Consider the following 19,991-nt stretch of genomic DNA (forward strand, 5'->3'; position numbering starts at 1 on the left):
TTTATTAGGGTTTTTGAGTGAGCGAGAGTGACACTTGGGATTGGAAACAATTTTGTAATTTGTAAACAAATCCAAGTGGTGGAGGACATTGAAATGGGTGGTAAAGCTTTAAGCTTTTGTTATGGCATAATAGAATACCAAAAGTAATTTATCCCTATTTCCTACGGAATCCCAAGTGTCCCCAATCCCCAATAGAATGGTGGTAAGATTTGTAAAGCTTTAACGTCCTCCTACCTTCTATGCAATATGACATGCTGAAAAAAAAACGATGTTGAGGAGGAGAATGAGGAAGAAGAAGATGAGCAAGATCTGGAGGAGGAACTCCAACGAAGATGGGTGGGGAGTGATGGACAGGGAAGATGGGTTGGACGAACTGGGAAGATTTAATCAGCAACGAGTGAATCGACAGACACGCAGCCGAGATGGTGGACGAGGGAAGAAAGGTGAAGGGATGGGTTTGTAAGGGGTGGGTCCCTCTTCTTTAATAAAATATTTAAATAATTTTAATTTTAGTTTTTGAATATTTAATTACTTTTTAATCCAAATGAACTAGGAAGTGGACACGCATCAAGCCACGTTAGCATTTAACAGAGAAATTAACAAAAAAACTGATGGAGGTCTGACATTGCAACAAATTTGTAAGATGAGGTATGACATTGTAATTTTTAAAACATAAGGTATGAGATTGTGGTTCGACCAATAGTTGAGGTAGTTTTGTGTAATTTACCCTATTATTTATTTTCTTCAACTACCAAAACCCCTTACACCCTCCATTGTTGAATAAAACCCTAACAAATGAAACTACTAACACGTTACAACAACAACAACAACAACAAAGCCTTTTCCCACTAAGTGGGGTCGGCTATATGAATCCTAGAACGCCATTGCGCTCGGTTTTGTGTCATGTCCTCCGTTAGATCCAAGTACTCAAGTCTTTTCTTAGGGTCTCTTCCAAAGTTTTCCTAGGTCTTCCTCTACCCCTTCGGCCCTGAACCTCTGTCCCGTAGTCACATTTTCGAACCGGAGCGTCAGTAGGCTTTCTTTACACATGTCCAAACCACCGGAACCGATTTTCTCTCATCTTTCCTTCAATTTTGGCTACTCCTACTTTGCCTCGGATATCCTCATTCCCAATCTTATCCTTTCTCGTGTGCCCATACATCCCACGAAGCATCCTCATCTCCGCTACACCCATTTTGTGTACGTGTTGATGCTTCACCGCCCAACATTCTGTGCCATACAACATCGCTGGCCTTATTGCCGTCCTATAAAATTTTCCCCTGAGCTTCAGTGGCCTACAACGGTCACACAACACGCCAGATGCACTCTTACACTTCATCCATCCAGCTTGTATTCTATGGTTGAGATCTCCATCTAATTCTCCGTTCTCTTGCAAGATAGATCTTAGGTAGCGAAAACGGTCACTTTTTGTGATCTTCGCTAGATTGCTCCGGTCATTAGTGTGGATAAGTATATAAATGGATAGAGATAGGAAAGCAAACACAAGATGTACGTGGTTCACCCAGATTGGCTACGTCCACGGAATAGAGGAGTTCTCATTAATTGTGAAGGGTTTACACAAGTACATAGGTTCAAGCTCTCCTTTAGTGAGTACAAGTGAATGATTTAGTACAAATGACATTAGGAAATATTGTGGGAGAATGATCTCGTAACCACGAAACTTCTAAGTACCGGAGTGTGGTATCGTCTTGACTTGCCTTATCTGTCTCATAGGTAGATGTGGCATCTTCTCTAGAAGTACTCTTCCTCCATCCAGGGGTGGTATCTGTAACTGGTGGAGATGCACAAGGTAATGTATCAATTTCACTTGAAGCTTACTTGTAGTTTCAGGCTTGGTCAAGCGCGATACAAACCATGTAGTAGGAGTCCCCCAAGTCGCCGGGCTAGGGGATCTGCTGAAAGAGGTGACAGACAAGGTAAGCAATCAGAGCTCCGGCTGATTGTTCACATTCTCCCTATCTTGCAGGCAGCATGAAGGATAAAGAGAAGAAAAATGAGAAGAGATGATATGGGATACTTTTGCTTTTGAAGAAGTAACTTTCCACAGGCTTATTCTTGAACAGGGCTGGAGGGTTTTCTGGTTTCCTCCAGAGTATAAGGCCGACTGAAGAATTTGAGGGTCAAAACAAGTCCATCAAATCTAGAGTACGTTCGACCCTGCTGATATGGGATACTTTTGCTTTTGACAGAGTAGTGGATGTATCGGCACGTGTGCTGTTACGCTTGTCTCCACATGCTTCCTTGTATCCTTCTCACTTGCCCTATCTGTTCCTCAGGCATATGCGGTATCTTCCCTGGAAGCATAAGATGTTGAAGATGAGTACTCGAGAGCAATGCCAGGTAAGGGGTTCCAGGCAGTCAGTTCCTGGCTGGAAGCTTGATTCCAAGTGCTGACTGATTGCTCTCTTTCTCCTTGTCTTGCAGGTAAGAACAAGGCCAAAGGAAAAGACAGGGAAAAAGCATGATATGGGATACTCTTGCTTTTAACCCTGATGATATGAGATATTCTTGCTCTAGTATAACTTGTTTACAGAGGTATTATCCTGGGGAAAGAAAGCTGAATATTTCGAAAGGCTTCGTTGGGAGTGCCCTCTCAGATAAGAGAAAAGGTTGAGCATTTTTGCAGGTCTGCCTGTCCGTTAGGGATGGAGGTCGACATATATAGGAGTCTCCCTAACATCAAGTAATAATGCTATTCCTTTACCCTGCTTGGTCATAGGACGGTAGTGGGAGCTGTCAGCTTCACATGTTTTAACTCTGTCAGAGTACTTTGAAAAAGTGGTCTATGGTATCTGGAAAGCTGATGTTGCGTGTGAAGATTACAGACAAGCTTTATCCAAGAAGATCCAGCTCTTGAAGTTGGGAAAGTGGTGCCTCTTCGGTTTTCGAACAAGCAATCCTGTCGGGGGTCTGGCTCTCGAGATTCGGAGAACGATGCCTCTTCGATTTTTGAGAAAGCAATCCTGCTGGGGGTCTGGCTCTCGAGATTCGGAGAGTGGTCTCTTCGATTTTTGAGAAAGTAATCATGTTGGGAGTCTGGCTCTCGAGATTCGGAGGGTGGTGCCTCTTCGATTTTGGAGCAAGCAATCTTGTTGGGAGTGTTTTCTCGAATGTGAGTAAAGGTTGGGCATGTTTGCTAGTCTACCTTGCCACGAAGCACAGAGGTTGACACACAGGGACTTTCCAATTATCCAGCAGTGGTACTGTTCCTTTACCCTCTCTTCGATTTTTGAGAAAGTAATCATGTTGGGAGTCTGGCTCTCGAGATTCGGAGGGCGGTGCCTCTTCGATTTTGGAGCAAGCAATCTTGTTGGGAGTGTTTTCTCGAATGTGAGTAAAGGTTGGGCATGTTTGCTAGTCTAACTTGCCACAGAGCACAAAGGTTGACACACAGGGACTTTCCAATTATCCAGCAGTGGTACTGTTCCTTTACCCTATTCGATTTTTGAGAAAGTAATCATGTTGGGAGTCTGGCTCTCGAGATTCGGAGGGCGGTGCCTCTTCGATTTTGGAGCAAGCAATCCCGTTGGGAGTGTTTTCTCGAATGTGAGTAAAGGTTGGGCATGTTTGCTAGTCTACCTTGCCACGAAGCACAGAGGTTGACACACCGGGACTTTCCAATTATCCAGCAGTGGTACTGTTCCTTTACCCTTGTGGGTAATAATATGGTAGCTAGACCTTCAAAATTTATGTGTCTAAACTTTGTTAGTGTTGTTTCTTTGCAATTCTTTTACTCTTCTTGGTCAGAGCGATGTAGCGGGAGCTGCAAGCTTCACGTGTCTCAACTTTGTCAGAGAACTTTGGCAAAGTTATCTGTGGTACCCATGAGTTACTGTTGCGTGTGGGAAATGGGTGATTGAACAGTACGATTCATGTGCTTTCTACTTCACCAGAAATCTTCGACAGAATGCCCATAATTTCCGCAAAGCTGAGTGTGCGTGTGACAGGTGCTGACAAGGCTGGAAAAGTAGGTGCCTCTTCGATTTCTGAGATCGGCCCTCGTGGTCTCTGAGCAGCCCAGCTTTTGAGAAAGCAAGCCTCTTCGATTTCTGAGATCGGCCTTCGTGGTCTTTGAGTAGCCCAGCTTTTGAGAAAGCAAACGCCTCTTCGATTTCTGAGATCGACCCTTGTGGTCTCTGAGCAGCCCAGCTTTTGAGAAAGCAAACGCCTCTTCGATTTCTGAGCAGGCGCCTCTTCGATTTCTGAAGCTTCGTCGAGTGCAGATTTTTATAGGGGCTGACATTAAGTTCCAAAGCACACTTGAGTATCCACCAGTAGAAGCTCCATTCTTGCACTTCTAAGATCTTGATTTGTCCGACCTCTTCTCTCTTCAACACCTTTGAAAATGTCTGGCCCCTCCGACCGTCGTTTTGACTTGAACCTTGTTGAAGAGGCAGCCCCGCCTTCTCCAGACAACATATGGCGCCCATCCTTCGTCTCCCCTACTGGTCCTCTTACCGTTGGGGATTCCGTGATGAAGAATGATATGACCGCTGCGGTAGTGGCCAGGAACCTTCTCACTCCCAAAGATAACAGACTACTTTCCAAACGGTTTGATGAGTTGGCTGTTAAGGATTCTCTGGCTCTCAGTGTTCAGTGTGCAGGTTCTGTGTCTAATATGGCCCAACGCCTATTTGCTCGAACCCGCCAAGTTGAATCATTGGCGGCTGAAGTGATGAGTCTCAAACAGGAGATTAGAGGGCTCAAGCATGAGAATAAACAGTTGCACCGGCTCGCACATGACTATGCTACAAACATGAAGAGGAAGCTTGACCAGATGAAGGAATCTGATGGTCAGGTTTTACTTGATCATCAGAGATTTGTGGGTTTGTTCCAAAGGCATTTATTGCCTTCGTCTTCTGGGGCTGTACCGCTTAATGAAGCTCCAAATGATCAACCTCTGATGCCTCCTCCTTCGAGGGTTTTGTCCAGTACTGAGGCTCCGAATGATCCCCCTCCGGTGCCTTCTCTTTCTGGGGCTCTACCGACTGCTGAGACTTCTCCTAAGCAACCTTTGTAAAGGCTCCCTCTTGTTTGTTTATTTTGACTCAAGTATATGTACATATTTGTAACTTATCGGGGATATCAATAAATAAGCTTTCCTTCATTTCAACGTATTGTGTTAAATACACCAAAGCCTTCTTCGCTAAGTTCTTTGAATTTTCTTTTGTTGAAGCTTGTATGTTGAAGCTTTGTGAGTGGAGCATGTAGGTTGAGGTAGTGTTCCCTTAATTTCCCGAGTGAGGAAAACTTCTCGGTTGGAGACTTGGAAAATCCGAGTCACTGAGTGGGATCGGCTATATGAATCTTAGAACGCCATTGTGTTCTGTCCTGTGTCATATCCGCCGTTAGATCCAAGTACTCTAAGTCTTTTCTTAGGGTCTCTTCCAAAGTTTTCCTAGGTCTTCCTCTACCCCTTCGGCCCTGAACCTCTGTCCCATAGTCGCATCTTCTAATCAGAGCGTCAGTAGGCCTTCTTTGCACATGTCCAAACCACCGTAACCGATTTTCTCTCATCTTTCCTTCAATTTCGGCTACTCCTACTTTACCCCGGATATCCTCATTCCTAATCTTATCCTTTCTCGTGTGCCCACACATCCAACGAAGCATCCTCATCTCCGCTACACCCATTTTGTGTACGTGTTGATGCTTCACCGCCCAACATTCTGTGCCATACAACATCGCCAGCCTCATTGCCGTCCTATAAAATTTTCCCTTGAGCTTCAGTGGCATACGGCGGTCACACAACACGCCGGATGCACTCTTCCACTTCATCCATCCAGCTTGTATTCTATGGTTGAGATCTCCATCTAATTCTCCGTTCTTTTGCAAGATAGATCCTAGGTAACGAAAACGGTCGCTCTTTGGTATTTCTTGATCTCCGATCCTCACCCCTAACTCGTTTTGGCCTCCATTTGCACTGAACTTGCACTCCATATATTCTGTCTTTGATCGGCTTAGGCGAAGACCTTTAGATTCCAACACTTCTCTCCAAAGGTTAAGCTTTGCATTTACCCCTTCCTGAGTTTCATCTATCAACACTATATCGTCTGCGAAAAGCATACACCAAGGAATATCATCTTGAATATGTCCTGTTAACTCATCCATTACCAACGCAAAAAGGTAAGGACTTAAGGATGAGCCTTGATGTAATCCTACAGTTATGGGAAAGCTTTCGGTTTGTCCTTCATGAGTTCTTACGGCAGTCTTTGCTCCTTCATACATATCCTGTATAGCTTGGATATATGCTACTCGTACTCCTTTCTTCTCTAAAATCCTCCAAAGAATGTCTCTTGGGACCCTATCATACGCTTTTTCCAAATCTATAAAGACCATGTGTAAATCCTTTTTCCCATCTCTATATCTTTCCATCAATCTTCGTAAGAGATAGATTGCCTCCATGGTTGAGCGCCCTGACATGAACCCGAATTGGTTGTCCGAAACCCGTGTCTCTTGCCTCAATCTATGCTCAATGACTCTCTCCCAGAGCTTCATTGTATGACTCATTAGCTTAATACCCCTATAGTTCATGCAATTTTGTACATCGCCCTTATTCTTGTAGATAGGCACCAAAGTGCTCATTCGCCACTCATTTGGCATCTTCTTCGTTTTCAAAATCCTATTGAAAAGGTCAGTGAGCCATGTTATACCTGTCTCTCCCAAAACTTTCCACACTTCAATTGGTATATCGTCTGGGCCTACTGCTTTTCTATGCTTCATCTTCTTCAAAGCTACAACCACTTCTTCCTTCCGGATTCTACGATAAAAAGAGTAGTTTCTACACTCTTCTGAGTTACTCAACTCCCCTAAAGAAGCACTCATTTCATGTCCTTCATTGAAAAGATTATGAAAATAACCTTTCCATCTGTCTTTAACCGCGTTCTCTGTAGCAAGAACCTTTCCATCCTCATCCTTGATGCACCTCACTTGGTTTAGGTCCTTTGTCTTCTTTTCCCTTGCTCTAGCTAGTTTATAGATATCCAACTCTCCTTCTTTGGTATCTAGTCGCTTATACATATCGTCTTAAGCCACTAACTTAGCTTCTCTCACAGCTTTCTTCGCCTCTTGCTTCGCTTTTCTATACCTTTCACCATTTTCATCGGTCCTATCCTTGTATAAGGCTTTACAACATTCCTTCTTAGCCTTCACCTTTGTTTGTACCTCCTCATTCCACCACCAAGATTCCTTTTGGTGTGGGGCAAAGCCCTTGGACTCTCCTAATACCTCTTTTGCTACTTTTCGGATACAACTAGCCATGGAATCCCACATTTGGTTAGCTTCCCCCTCTCTATCCCACACACACTGGGTGATTACTTTCTCTTTGAAAATGGCTTGTTTTTCTTCTTTTAGATTCCACCATCTAGTCCTTGGGCACTTCCAAGTCTTGTTTTTTTTTCTCACTCTTTTGATATGTACATCCATCACCAACAAGCGATGTTGATTAGCCACGCTCTCTCCTGGTATAACTTTGCAATCCTTACAAGTTATACGATCCTCTTTCCTTATTAGAAGAAAATCTATTTGTGTTTTTGACGACCCACTCTTGTAGGTGATCACATGTTCTTCTCTCTTCTTAAAGAAGGTGTTGGCTAAGAAGAGATCATATGCCATTGCAAAATCCAAGATAGCTTCCCCATCCTCATTTCTCTCCCCAAAACCATGGCCACCATGAAAACCTCCATAGTTGCCTGTCTCCCTGCCCACGTGTCCATTTAAATCTCCTCCTATAAATAACTTCTCCGTCTGAGCAATTCCTTGCACCAAGTCTCCAAGGTCTTCCCAAAATTTCTCCTTCGAACTCGTATCCAACCCTACTTGAGGTGCGTACGCACTAATCACATTGATAAGTTCTTGTCCTATTACAATCTTGATTGCCATGATTCTATCTCCTACCCTCTTGACATCTACAACATCTTGTGTCAAGGTCTTGTCCACGATGATGCCAACACCGTTTCTCGTTCTATTTGTGCCCGAATACCATAGTTTAAACCCTGAGTTTTCTAGATCCTTTGCCTTACGACCAACCCACTTAGTTTCTTGTAGGCACATAATATTTATCCTTCTCCTCACCATAACTTCTACTACTTCCATAGATTTTCCCGTCAAGGTTCCTATATTCCACGTTCCTAAACGCATTTTGCTCTCTTGAACTCTACCCTTCTGTCCTAGCTTCTTCACCCTTCCCCGTCTAATAGGATCAAAGTACTTCTTTTGTGTGTCCCGTGTAAAGTTGATAGGAGCATATGCTCCCAAACAACTTTGAGTGGAGTCGTTCGAAAAGAAGTTTCTATAGCCCCCTTGCTCATTTAACACTGCATCCGGGTGCCGATGGAGATACAGCGACCCTTGCTCACTTATCACTGTGCTCGGGCCACACAGCGCGCCACTTATGGGTGACGCCCTAGCTTTAGCGCAATTTCATTTTGGATTCATTTTCATAAGGATTCGACGTGATCATGGAGTGCCGGCTGTCGACTACCTGACGCCCCCCCTCCTCCTTTATCCGGGCTTGGGACCGGCAATGTAAGATAAACTTACACGGCGGAGTTAAACTACTAACACGTTGATTGAGAAAAATTATTTATGACGAATGGACATGAAATCGATATTTCGGAAGCTTCACATGAGGTAAGACTTCATATTTTCCATTGTTTTATTGATTTCGACGATGTCAAGAATTATTTAATCCTGGTTTTGTTGTGTTATTTATAGGGGTGGGTTCAAAAAACCAAAAACCGAAAAAAATCGAAAACCGAACCGAAACCGAAAAAATCGAACCGAATTAAAAAAACCGAACCAAACCAAATTATTTTGGTTCGGTTCAATTTTAGTGATCTAGAAACCGAACCGAATTAATTAAATTAATTTTTTTTATTTAATTATTTGTTTTGGGTATTATTTTCTAAACCCAATTTGCAAGTTAAAATGTGCTAACCCAATGTGTTGCCAAACTTTAAGCTCAAAATATTAAAAAAAAAAAAGGCCTATAAAAACTCTAAACCCTAACCTATTATTCCTCCCCCATATAAGGTTCCGGAACCAAACCTCCTCCTGAAGTACCTACATCCATCTCCATAGCACTGTCTACTTCTGCCCCAACTTTCTTTTCCAAATCTACTCTCATATAACATGTAACAGAATCCATAAACATTTATTTCGGGTAGATTACTTGGGTAATTTGTGATGGAAAAGAATCCAACACACACTAAATAAATCCACCCACGCATTACTTTTACTAATCAAGTTGTCAACATGCAGTTACAAGCAAACAACCCTGATCTTTGAACAACATCATACAATTTAACTTTTCTAAGTCATTTGTACGATTTTTGTGTTGTGAGGTTGTTAGTTTGGACTTTGGAAGACTTGATTGATGATTTTAGTTCAACTTTAAATGTTTATTTTCATTGTCTTTGATTCTAGTTAGAATGCTTATGTTATAATTGTGTTGGATATGTTAAAATTTAAAATTTCAATGTTTTTCATTTTTTGAAAAAAAAAACAAAAAACCGAAACCGAACAGGAAAAAACCGAACCGAAAAAAAACTGAACCGAACCGAACCGAACCGAAATTTCGATTTGGTTTCGGTTTTGGCAAAAAACCGAACCAATTTAAACCGAACCCACCCCTAGTTATTTAAGCTTATCTGTTCATATTCATCTTTTAGAGATCACATGGATTACATAAAGAATTAAACGCCTAAAATTACCACCAAATATTAAAAACAAACGACATGGGTTTTAATGGTGGAATTGAAAACAAACCCACATATGCTTTAAATCCCAGGCAACATCTTTTGTCAAAATTTTAGTCAGCATTTTTTGTCCAAATTAGAAGCTTTATTGATCATTTGCATAAGACTACGCCCCCTTACTAATTAAAGTATAAGGCTAATATTGATATTGAGTTGTATAATTTTAGCAAATAATTGAGGTGTATGATTCTTAATAAATAAACGAGGATTTGATACGATTTTTTATTGTATTTAAACAATATAGCACACAAGGCAATACATTTACAGGGAACACTGAGGTTGCAACAACGAGCATCATTGATTACACAAATGCATTTAAAACAGGCAAGGTAACTATTTTTAGTATATTATTAAACCCTTATAAATGGTCAGGCTTTGTTTCTTGTATTCTATACTTTTATTGGTTCTTCAATTATGGTTAGATTTCCAAAGTCTTTAATCCATCAAGGATTCTGTAACAAGATTCATTACTAAATATGCATCTGTGAATTTCATGGAAACTCTAGCATTCTTTTATGCAGCATAGCGCATTAGGTTCATAATAGGGAATAGCATATGGGTTGGAATCTTAGCATGTCTACAAACATTTTGTTAGTGGCAAATGGCAATGATCTTGTATGGACATGTGTTTAAAAGTAAAAATGATTTGCTTAATTGGACTCGCGCACAAGGAAAAAAGAATAATATGGTTATTGTCATCAAGAGGTCTAATGCAGGAGGGGTTGACTGAAGGAGGAAGAGAGCTCAAATAACATTTGCTTGTGAGAGACGTGGCGAGTACCAATCCACATTGAAGAAGTCTGATATTAATGACCAAAATTCTGATGCAAAGGATAAGAAGAAGAAAGAACCTAGGAATACTGGTACTGAAAAATGCGGATGTCCATTTATGTTGAAAAAGGAGTCAACATTGGAGAAGGAGATGACTGGAAATTGGAGGTTGAGTGTGGGGTGCATAACCTTACCTATTCACAATATCTTGAAGGGCATTCTTTTGTCGGACGATTAACTAAAGAGCAGAATGAACTTTTAGTTGACATGTCTACAAGTTTAGTGAGACCCAAAGTTATTTTGAACACCATGAAGAAAAAAGATTTATTTAATGTACAACAAGGACATTATACAACCCAAGACACTATTAGCAGACAAAAGAAAAAGCAGGAAGATCAGAAATGCAACAGTTGTTAGGTAAGTTGGCTGAGTACAACCATATTGAGCATTATCGAAGTACTGGTGTTGATAATGTTGTTAGTGACTTGTTTTGGACTCACCCAATTAATGTTGATATCTTACATTGTTTCCCACATGTGCTTATCATGGATTGCACGTACAAGACTAATAGGCATCGTTTTCCACAACTGGAAATTGTAGGGGTAACTTCAACTGATATTACATGTTTGGTTGCATTTGCTTTCATTGACCATAAGAAGGAAGACAATTACACATCGGCATTGACAAGATCGTGTGGAACAATTTAAGCTATTACCAGGTCTAAATAATGTAGCCACCATCAAAACAATATGTCTTAATTGTGACTAAGTTATGTTTTAGAAATTGAACTGAAATATATTGAATGCCAGGAGAGAGTACATTTTTAAAAAGAACGTTTTTTTAATGGTTATATTCAACTAGGCAGTGGTTATAATGAATATAGCATGGTCATGTCCTTCTGGGAGATCATGATCTGATTGTAGAATTAATGAGGGCACAAGTCATGGCCCCTGAAGTCCTACTCAATCTCATAATTCAAGACTTAGCACTTATGACTCTCATAATTCAAAAGCCATGGCCCTCGAACTAATTATAGAGTGAGTCAATGGCATTCATAAGGTGCTTTCTTGCACTATTCAAAGATGCTTTCTTGCAGGTCGACTTGGTTCGACCAAAATATGCACAAGAAAATGGAAACAGAATGGTAGCTTTGAAATCATTATTATTATTATTATTGAAAAACGTTCAAATCAACCTAAACAATTTTCAAATCATTCAATTTGAAATCATACGGCAAACTAAACGTTCATATAATTTGAAATCACTCGGCAAACTAAACGTTCAAATGTTTAGATTCAATCCCTGAAATTTAAAAATGAGTGTTATATGATTTGAGAAATGTGGAGTGTACAGAAAATATGGAGTGTATATAGAAAATGTAAGGAGTATATTGAGAATGTGGGGTGCAAAGATATTATGGGAAAATACATGTTAAGATAATTTTTAATTGAAATAGCAAATATAAAGTGTATTAAGTAGGTAAAATTTATTCAATAATTTATGAAGTGTTAATATAATAAGCCAAAATATTTTGTTTACGCCAGATATAAGACTTTATTTTCCAACATATAAAATCTCGTCTCTACATTAAAGTGTTTGTGCATGCATGTATTAGTATACGCGTACGCGTGTCATATCTATGTAATGCCACAAACCTGAATATAATAGGAGTTAAGGGACAGGTGTTAAGCATCAAGGGAAGGCAAACATGCAGCCTCATCATCTCAGACTCTCTCAGCCTTCTCCTCTCCAAACACACAGAGAGTATATGGTGGCACTTTTGCAAAGACAACTCAATCGCCATCAACACTTAAATCCATAAAAGTAAATATTGACATAGAAAAAACCTAAACCTAATTCATGGAAGAGAGTAGAAACAGAAGCAAAAATGGGTCAAAGGGAGGAAGTGACGATGATGATGTGGGTCAAGGAGAACTGTACTCTCCTGCTTATTCCATCAACGTGAGAAACAACAAAGCAAACCTTGATGCTAATGTGGGTCAAGGAGAATTGTACTCTCCTTCCTATGCCATCAAAGTGAGCAATAACAAAGCAAATCAAGAACCATCGTCGCTGCTGCCGTCGTCGATGGGATTGGGTGTGGCTGCAGACCATATAAGGTGGAACTTGGGGGCCATCAAGGACAGACTGTTGGAGAAGGTGGCAGCTGCTGCTGTTCCTGCTGATGCTTTGGACAGTGCACGCCACTTCTTAGAGAGTGTCGTCAAAGATGTCACTGGGGCTGCGCATGGAATCACCAAGGATGCCTTGCACCGGGTTAGAACACATCTTGTTGACATTCTACCCTCCCTGTCTCCTGAAACCACGAACAAGGTCTCTCTATCTCACATCTCTTTGATACTTAATTACTTACGAGTGCTTTGTCATACCAGCGATGGTGGGAGGGTGAATGAAATCGAAACTAGGACCTCTTTTGGGTTTTAATCATGCGTTATGAATGTTATAGTTACTCTTCATAACAAGAGACTCACGACTTCAAATAAATGTTCTCTTGCCAAGAACAAATACACATATCGTCGACGGTAATAAATATGAACTTAACTACATATTCAGATTAAAATAATATAATCTTAACCCATAGTCTAGATTTACAGTCTAGTAATACATCATATATATGAGAGATTTTTCAGTGTGATCAGTACACGGGATGGTACATCACGTGTCATTATACAAATGGTTTCTCCATATATATTGCTAAAGAAAACATTTTTTTTTCTTTCAAATGAGTAGTACTCTTATTTGAACCGTAACACCATCAAGCTATATAATTGAGATCTAATTTGTGCTAATTTGTTTAAACTGTTTGCATAATAATTCTGAGGAGAAAGAAAAGAGAAATGTGTGAGTGTGTGTGTGTGTGTGTGTGTGTGTATTGCAACTATAATAAACATATTCTCATTTACTTTAGATTATGACAGATGGTGGATGAGGCAGAAAGGGAAGCTAATAATATTGGTGGAGGTCATGGGAGAGAAGATGAGAGGAAGAACGAGGAAGGACGCCAAAGAAGTAGAATTTGAAAGGTCCCCTATGCCTCGCCCACTTCCTCTGTATTTTCTACATCAAGGCTTTGATGCCTCTTTGTATATAAATAATACAATGTCTGAGTAAACATGCATAAACTCTCATCCCCAAAAATAAAGAAATTTTCTTTTCTTCCTTGACAAGGAATGAAACTGAAAGCTATACAGTTTTCTGGTTTTCGAAAACTAAATTTAAGGCCCGTCGTCACCATCTTTAATTAAATTGCAAATATCTGAGCACTCCACCAAACTGCAAAATATCAAATTTTACAGAAAAAAACATTAGAATGGGGTATTTACAGATACAGATGTTAGATCAAATACATGAAACATATATATGGTTGTTGATGAGGATATGATGAAGCTTTAATGCCTTTTGTACAAATGTTTAAAGAACATAAAAATAAAATAAAAATGGTGACCGTTAATTCTCAGTTGCAGAGTTTAAATTGAAGAGGAAGACGTACCAATATTGCCGGCTTCTAAATCCTTGCTTGAAAACAACTATAGGCCTGCGGCATGACAAGATCATCAAACACCAAATGTAATGGCATAAGATTTAAGAAAGGCAGGGAAAAAAACACATATATAGCTGATCAATCAAGAAAGCAAAATACTCAGAATTCCTTTGCAGACAAACTGCAGTTGAATACGAGGAAAACAAAATTTGTTTTTGTGATTTTAGTGTTACGCGCGCATAATTTGTTAGACTGAAATTTTCATGTGGAATGACTCTTTACAGTTACGGCCGAGCAAGCCTATTAAGAAACATAATTTGAAAAAGAAAAATATTTGTACCTCCTGACATTGAAGGGGCCTTCACCAGGTGAGCCCTCACCACCTCTAATGCAGGTGGTGACGCACTTAATTGTGCAAGACTCTGCCCTTCTAGACTTTGGTCTTTGAATCCTTGGTTTCTTGCAATCCTTGGGCAAAGCACACTCTCCAGACAGTGTCTGGGGAATATTTTCTAGAGTCTCAGATTGCTCAGGAGACTCAACTGCACCGGCAGAAGCTAAAACTGCAGCAGCTGCAAGAAACCCTGCAGTTGCTAAGAGAAAGCTTCTGCTTCTGCTTCTTCTGCTGCTGCTGCTGCTGGTGGCTTGGGAAGTGCTTCTGATGGTAATACCATTGGCTTTGTTAATCTTGTTGGCGATGTTGGTTTTTTCAAGTTGTGGTGGGATTTTATTGAGAAGGAATGGAGAAGTTGGGACATAATAAATTAGCATGTTCTTGTACAAATTCTGGAAGCAGTATTTCTTTGAGGTAGGTTCATTTCAAGCCAAAAGAGACCAACTGCATGCGATGAATGGATTCTCAGATTTTTCTTATCCATTCAACTTGTGTGTGTGAATCTGTGATATGGAGTCCTTGGCCAAGAGTTGCTTTCCTCTGCTGGCTATACGTGTCAAGTATGCTAACCTCAAGATATGTGTTTACGTGGGTAAATTTTGTGTGCGACCGGAATATAACTTTATATTCGTAATTCATTCACGTGATCTGACAGATGAAGAGATTTATATTTTCGATTGTATGGCAGAATCGCTTGTTTACCATGTGAGAAAGTTGCAGAGACTCACTGCCGCATTGGGATGTTTTGCTTTCGGGATTATATTACCGTTGAAATTTAAAATCTTCCACCTAAACCCTAACCTTGTTTTTCCAGTTTTCACGTATAAAGGCATTGTTGTTTTTACCTTCCATTGAAGGGAGGGTATCAAGAAATTCCTCCTGTGTTAATCAGAAACTGAGCTTTGTAATTAAGCATGTAATTGTAGTGCTTGTTATATACACGTTCGACCCGATTCATGACAACGAACGATGCAAACCCATCTGGGCATCTACACATGAATTTACAGCACGAAAATGTTGGCATGTATGCAGCTTTACAAATGTACTCTTATCTTAGGAACATTAGATCATCCGTGCTCCGCACGATCAGGTATTCTTCTCTAGAGCGGACAGTGCCGGTGTCAGATAGTTATTGGCTTTGTCAGGCAAATGCGCCACCTGCAGAGGGAGTTCGTAGAATCGAAGTGGTGACAAGCTTATATTTGTGGTACATATTTGCTTTCAATATACAGAATCTAATGAATCGATTTTTCTTGGCCCTTACCAGCTCGTAAAGTTCCTTTCCTTGATCGGCAACGTATTCATAACATACCTGGAAAAGTTTCAATATCTGCTTAGCATTATGTCAGTTGAGAGTAATATAGTAACAGCAAAAAGATTTTCACCCACATCAAAGCTTTTGTTCCTTGCAGTCGAATCATGCAATGCCTTCACGCAGATATCAGCTACATCGGCACAGCTGATCCCCTGATTCACAGATGCTAGTTTAGGTTAGATGTTCAATGATGTCATATAGAAACCAAAAGAAAAATCTCTGTTTTCGTCAAGTGAAAAGGGATTGAGGTGACTTCAATTAGTACTTACTAGATGAAGCAAAACTTTTAATACATCGATCATTCTAACCTGAGAAATCCTGTTTCCTTGGTCGAATATGAGAGCGCGTTGTCCACCTGGTTCTTCCTGTATAAACCAAACTGATTCTCATCAGATAGGGGGAAAACCAAAATGTAGGGGGGGGTAGTCGTGAATTGTAGAGTAAGAACTCCACCTTCAGGGGACCAGGACGAATGATGGTGTATCCAAGCCCTGATTTTCGCAATGACTCTTCCCCAGCCTGGAGAAATTTCAACAGTAAAATAATTAACGAAGTTACAAACGAAAAAAAGGTAACCTGTTCACTGAGTGACAAAGAGGAAGATAAAGAGCTAACCCTCTTTGCTTTAAGAACCTGCTCCCTTCTATTAGGTTCTATTCCTGATCCGGTACAAGAAACTAAAACGAAGTCCGTTTCTTGCCCAGTCTGCAAAACGCGTCCCATTATCACATTCGGTTTAAGACTGTAAAATTTATGCAATCCTAGTCTCTGTATACAGCTCATACAAATAATCATGCATGACCATTACTCTACATATGTCATCACTAACTAAACCGTCCATTCCATCTCATTAACCACACTTAATGGATAGTTACATAGCTTCTCAATGCGAATATCCAGAAGAAAACATTAGTATTATCTTTAGCAAACCATTGATGAAAAAGGATTTATAAAAACGGTTATTTAACTTCGAGGTCAGAGCGGTAGTTGTTAATAAAATGATTCAACGAAAATTTTCTTCAAACTCGGACTGTCAAAAAATGGGTTCATTGGTAGAACAATCAGTTTTGAAAGGGTTTGACTTTTGGTTTATAACTCATTGATGAAAACATTGGCTCTCATAGTAGAAATGTGAAAACGGGGAACCATTAGCAAGAATCACAAGCGTACTCAAGGGACTAAGAGTTCTATGTAGATATTCACTCTGTTATGGTTAAAGCCTGAAAGCGTTGAGCAAATTTTTCAGCATTGAGATATTCAAGTGGTGTTGTAGGAGCTAACAGAAGACTTGGCACAAAACCGAGCGTAGCAGCGTTCTAAGATTCATACAGCCAACCCTAGTGGGATAAGGCTTTGTTGTTGTTTTTTGAGATTTTCAAGTGAAAAATGCATAAACGTTTAGAAAATACATGTACGGGAGGGAGTCTATCTGGTCACCAAGAGTAAGAAAGAGAAATTCTTGGTAACAGGACATAACCTAAAATAACCAGAAATATAGAACATAAACCGATATAACAATCAGCACAACTCAAATTAAAGACTTACTGGCAAAGCTTTTATGTATTCTAGTATAAGCATAAAACTTCTTGGGTCTTGCTGCTGCACTCCCGTACGTCCTTCAACAGCTTTCTGTGCGAAGAAATATTAAGTAGATTCAGCAAAGATGCAAAGAAATGTATTCATCAAACAGACAGAAAAAATAATTTACATTGTTTTTGGATTTGAGGAAAACATATGAAACAAATTCATCGACTTATCTCACACACAGAAAGCAGAAACGTACAAACCTGTCTTCTGGGCTCAAAACGTATGGTTAATGTATGTACAAGGAATGGGTCTAGTGGTGGATCATCTGGTTTCACAGGGCGGAATGATGAAAACGGTACTCTGACCTGCCAATTACAGGGTAAAAGAATTAGTGAAAGCATATATTGCAACCATTCCACAAAAGAAACAGAGATGAGAAAAGAGATCCTTACCCTACAAAATCCTGCTTTTGTGTTGAATCTAGAAAAGTATAATTTACTTTGAGATGTATCCGCCGAAGGACCAGCTTCAAGAATTAATATGTAAGATCTTCCATTCCCACCAACAGAAAGAACTAGACCTTCATACCTGTACATTGAAAATACAAATAAGCCTTCACAGTTTAGGTGATGGATGTTCGATAAAGAATCTATCATAACCAGGTCTTAAGAAACTCCATTTGAGAATGCAAATATTGCTTACCTGTCAAGGGTTCGACCCAAAGGAAGCGAAAGCTTTTTTGACAGTTCAACATACCCTCCTCTGGTGAAAACATATCCTACATGCAGCGAGAAATAGAGTGAAAAAGGACTAATTAATGCTTCCCATTTAGAATCTCAATACCCCCCTATCGTAGTTTCTTTACCGGAGAAAACAGCATCTCCGGTGAAAGTGAATTCGAACTTGGCGTCCATTCCTCCATCATACTTAGACGCAACCACATCCTGAAAGTAAGTCCCCTGACGAACTTCCCATCCATCCACCGACTCTGGAGTCTTGAACTTTACAATAGTAAGTTTGCTCTTGCTACTCTTTCCTGCTCGTAACTGTGCCATTTTGTTGTTATAGTCCTGCAATGCAAAGAGTCAAAAGATTCACACAAGCAACTCTCGGAGGGCTAAATTTAAATCCAACATTGAACCAACACAAGAACTTAAAGACATCAAAACCGAAACAGATTACTAAATGTCAAAAAGGAGCATTTCAAAGATATGGGCAATAAGGATCACACCTGGAATGCTTTGGTGAGGTTGTAGACCCCTCTTTGATCAACTCTGTAGAGGTCTCCACTGATGGTAGAGCGTGCAGTAGCACAATAGATAATCTTGTTACAGCCCTGTACCGCAGCGTATAGGGTAGCAGGATCACCCACATCGCCGGTCACAATCTCTACCGATCTCGGCAACATCTCCACCACTTCCTGATCAGCATTCCTCACCAGCGCCTAATTCATCATCACACAACACATTACATACAATAAAACCTAAATCGCTCGTAGCTAAGTTCGTTAAGAGCATTAAACCCATTAACAGAAGTTCCAAGCTTGATTCTCCCCCTTCCCCAATATCGCTTGTATCAAAACAACAAAACAACAAAACAAAAAACCAAACCCGAAAACCAAATGAAAAAACACACAAAAAGAATGTAAAAAATTGGACAGAAAGGAGCACCTTAACAGTGTACCCTCGGAGCATGAGCTTGCGGACCACTATCCGGCCGATACTCGAGGTGGCGCCGACGACCAAGACGGTGGTGTTCTGGGCGCCGGGGATGACGAACTCGCACATGGGTCCTTCCCTGATGAGCAGAGCGTCAAGCGCGTCTCTTTCGTCGGGAAGACTGGTTCTTGAGATCTGCCCGAGGCCAGAAAACTTGCGCCACACTTCATCGAACAGCTGGCGCGACCTCCGACCGAGCCCGACTGGGTTCACGTCCTCCAAATCCAATCCCAGCTGCTTCTGCTTCTGCTTCTGCTCCTGCTGTTCTTGGATTTGATTAATTGGGGAATCACTTTTCTCCTCAGTAGAAGCAGGATCAACAGTTTTGTTCTTGGTTTTGGTTTTTTTTCCGCCGCCATTGTTGGTGGGTTCGGAGGAAGGTCCGGCGGCCCTGGGAATTAACAACGAGCGGTTTCGGGCGGCGATTGTGAAGTTTTGGGAGTTGGGTTTTGGGATTGGGAGAGAAATGGGCCTCCGCCATTGGTAATAGTGAGTGATGTTATTTTTACCGCCGCCGCCGCCGTTGCCATTGCTCAAGCTGGTGGTGCTGATGGCTTTAGTGACGGCCATGGTGGTTTTAGCGCCAACGAACAGAGCCGTTCGCGAATATTCAGATTCTGGTTTTTGCTGTTAATTTTATTCTGTTTTGTTATTGGATAATTGCTTTTATTTTTTTAATTTGGTGAGAAAATAATGGAATAAAATTAAATAGTTGGAAAATGGGAAAATGAATGGTGGGAGTTTTGAGTTGGACATATCGGAAGAAGTTGTGACAACTGACAAGGATTGAGATTTCCAGCACATACCACATATCCAAACACACACGCATAATTTGGGGTTTGAAAAGAGAGCTTTTCATGAGACAAAACGTGCCACGTTGAGGACCCTTTTCCCTTTCATTTTGCTACTGCATACTTGCCCTTGGGTTCATCCGAGTAAACGCACTGTCACATATTTTAAATTTTTTATCCGATAATGTCGATATTGT

The 19,991-nt window shown here is 40.6% G+C and overlaps 3 protein-coding genes across 3 annotated transcripts; 1 reads left to right on the forward strand and 2 right to left on the reverse strand.

The window, feature by feature from the left end:
• The first annotated feature begins 12,342 nt into the window (after positions 1 to 12,342).
• LOC126583882 (uncharacterized) lies at positions 12,343 to 13,680 on the forward strand. Its single transcript, XM_050248418.1, has 2 exons — positions 12,343 to 12,881; positions 13,487 to 13,680. Exons 1-2 carry the CDS (start codon positions 12,408 to 12,410, stop codon positions 13,586 to 13,588), a joined length of 576 nt encoding a protein of 191 aa, XP_050104375.1. The 5' UTR covers positions 12,343 to 12,407; the 3' UTR covers positions 13,589 to 13,680.
• Positions 13,448 to 15,011, reverse strand: LOC126583883 (uncharacterized). Its single transcript, XM_050248419.1, has 3 exons — positions 14,390 to 15,011; positions 14,059 to 14,103; positions 13,448 to 13,841 (listed from the first exon to the last, which is right to left on the reverse strand). The coding sequence occupies exons 1-3, from the start codon at positions 14,818 to 14,820 to the stop codon at positions 13,784 to 13,786; spliced, it is 534 nt and encodes a 177-aa protein (XP_050104376.1). The 5' UTR covers positions 14,821 to 15,011; the 3' UTR covers positions 13,448 to 13,783.
• Positions 15,012 to 15,327: 316 nt separating this feature from the next.
• LOC126583879 (protein HIGH CHLOROPHYLL FLUORESCENCE PHENOTYPE 173, chloroplastic) lies at positions 15,328 to 19,704 on the reverse strand. The gene is made up of 13 exons (XM_050248415.1): positions 18,956 to 19,704; positions 18,517 to 18,729; positions 18,151 to 18,355; positions 17,988 to 18,063; positions 17,738 to 17,873; positions 17,546 to 17,650; positions 17,304 to 17,387; positions 16,374 to 16,463; positions 16,212 to 16,277; positions 16,067 to 16,123; positions 15,833 to 15,910; positions 15,708 to 15,755; positions 15,328 to 15,601 (listed from the first exon to the last, which is right to left on the reverse strand). The coding sequence occupies exons 1-13, from the start codon at positions 19,571 to 19,573 to the stop codon at positions 15,530 to 15,532; spliced, it is 1,848 nt and encodes a 615-aa protein (XP_050104372.1). The 5' UTR covers positions 19,574 to 19,704; the 3' UTR covers positions 15,328 to 15,529.
• Positions 19,705 to 19,991: the final 287 nt, after the last annotated feature.

The sequence above is a fragment of the Malus sylvestris genome, chromosome 9 (assembly GCF_916048215.2).
Source record: "Malus sylvestris chromosome 9, drMalSylv7.2, whole genome shotgun sequence".
In the NCBI taxonomy this organism is placed as follows: Eukaryota; Viridiplantae; Streptophyta; class Magnoliopsida; order Rosales; family Rosaceae; genus Malus; species Malus sylvestris.

Coding starts and splice junctions, on each gene's coding strand:
- LOC126583879 (XM_050248415.1), bottom strand. CDS start 19,573: ATGGCCGTCACTAAAGCCATCAGCACCACCAGCTTGAGCAATGGCAAC. Junction 17,874..17,987: donor TTGGGTCGAACCCTTGACAG/GTAAGCAATATT, acceptor TTCAATGTACAG/GTATGAAGGTCTAGTTCTTT. Junction 15,602..15,707: donor GAAAGGAACTTTACGAGCTG/GTAAGGGCCAAG, acceptor CTCCCTCTGCAG/GTGGCGCATTTGCCTGACAA.
- LOC126583882 (XM_050248418.1), top strand. CDS start 12,408: ATGGAAGAGAGTAGAAACAGAAGCAAAAATGGGTCAAAGGGAGGAAGT. Junction 12,882..13,486: donor CTCCTGAAACCACGAACAAG/GTCTCTCTATCT, acceptor AGATTATGACAG/ATGGTGGATGAGGCAGAAAG.
- LOC126583883 (XM_050248419.1), bottom strand. CDS start 14,820: ATGCTAATTTATTATGTCCCAACTTCTCCATTCCTTCTCAATAAAATC. Junction 14,104..14,389: donor GGCCCCTTCAATGTCAGGAG/GTACAAATATTT, acceptor GTCATGCCGCAG/GCCTATAGTTGTTTTCAAGC. Junction 13,842..14,058: donor TTTAGAAGCCGGCAATATTG/GTACGTCTTCCT, acceptor GATATTTTGCAG/TTTGGTGGAGTGCTCAGATA.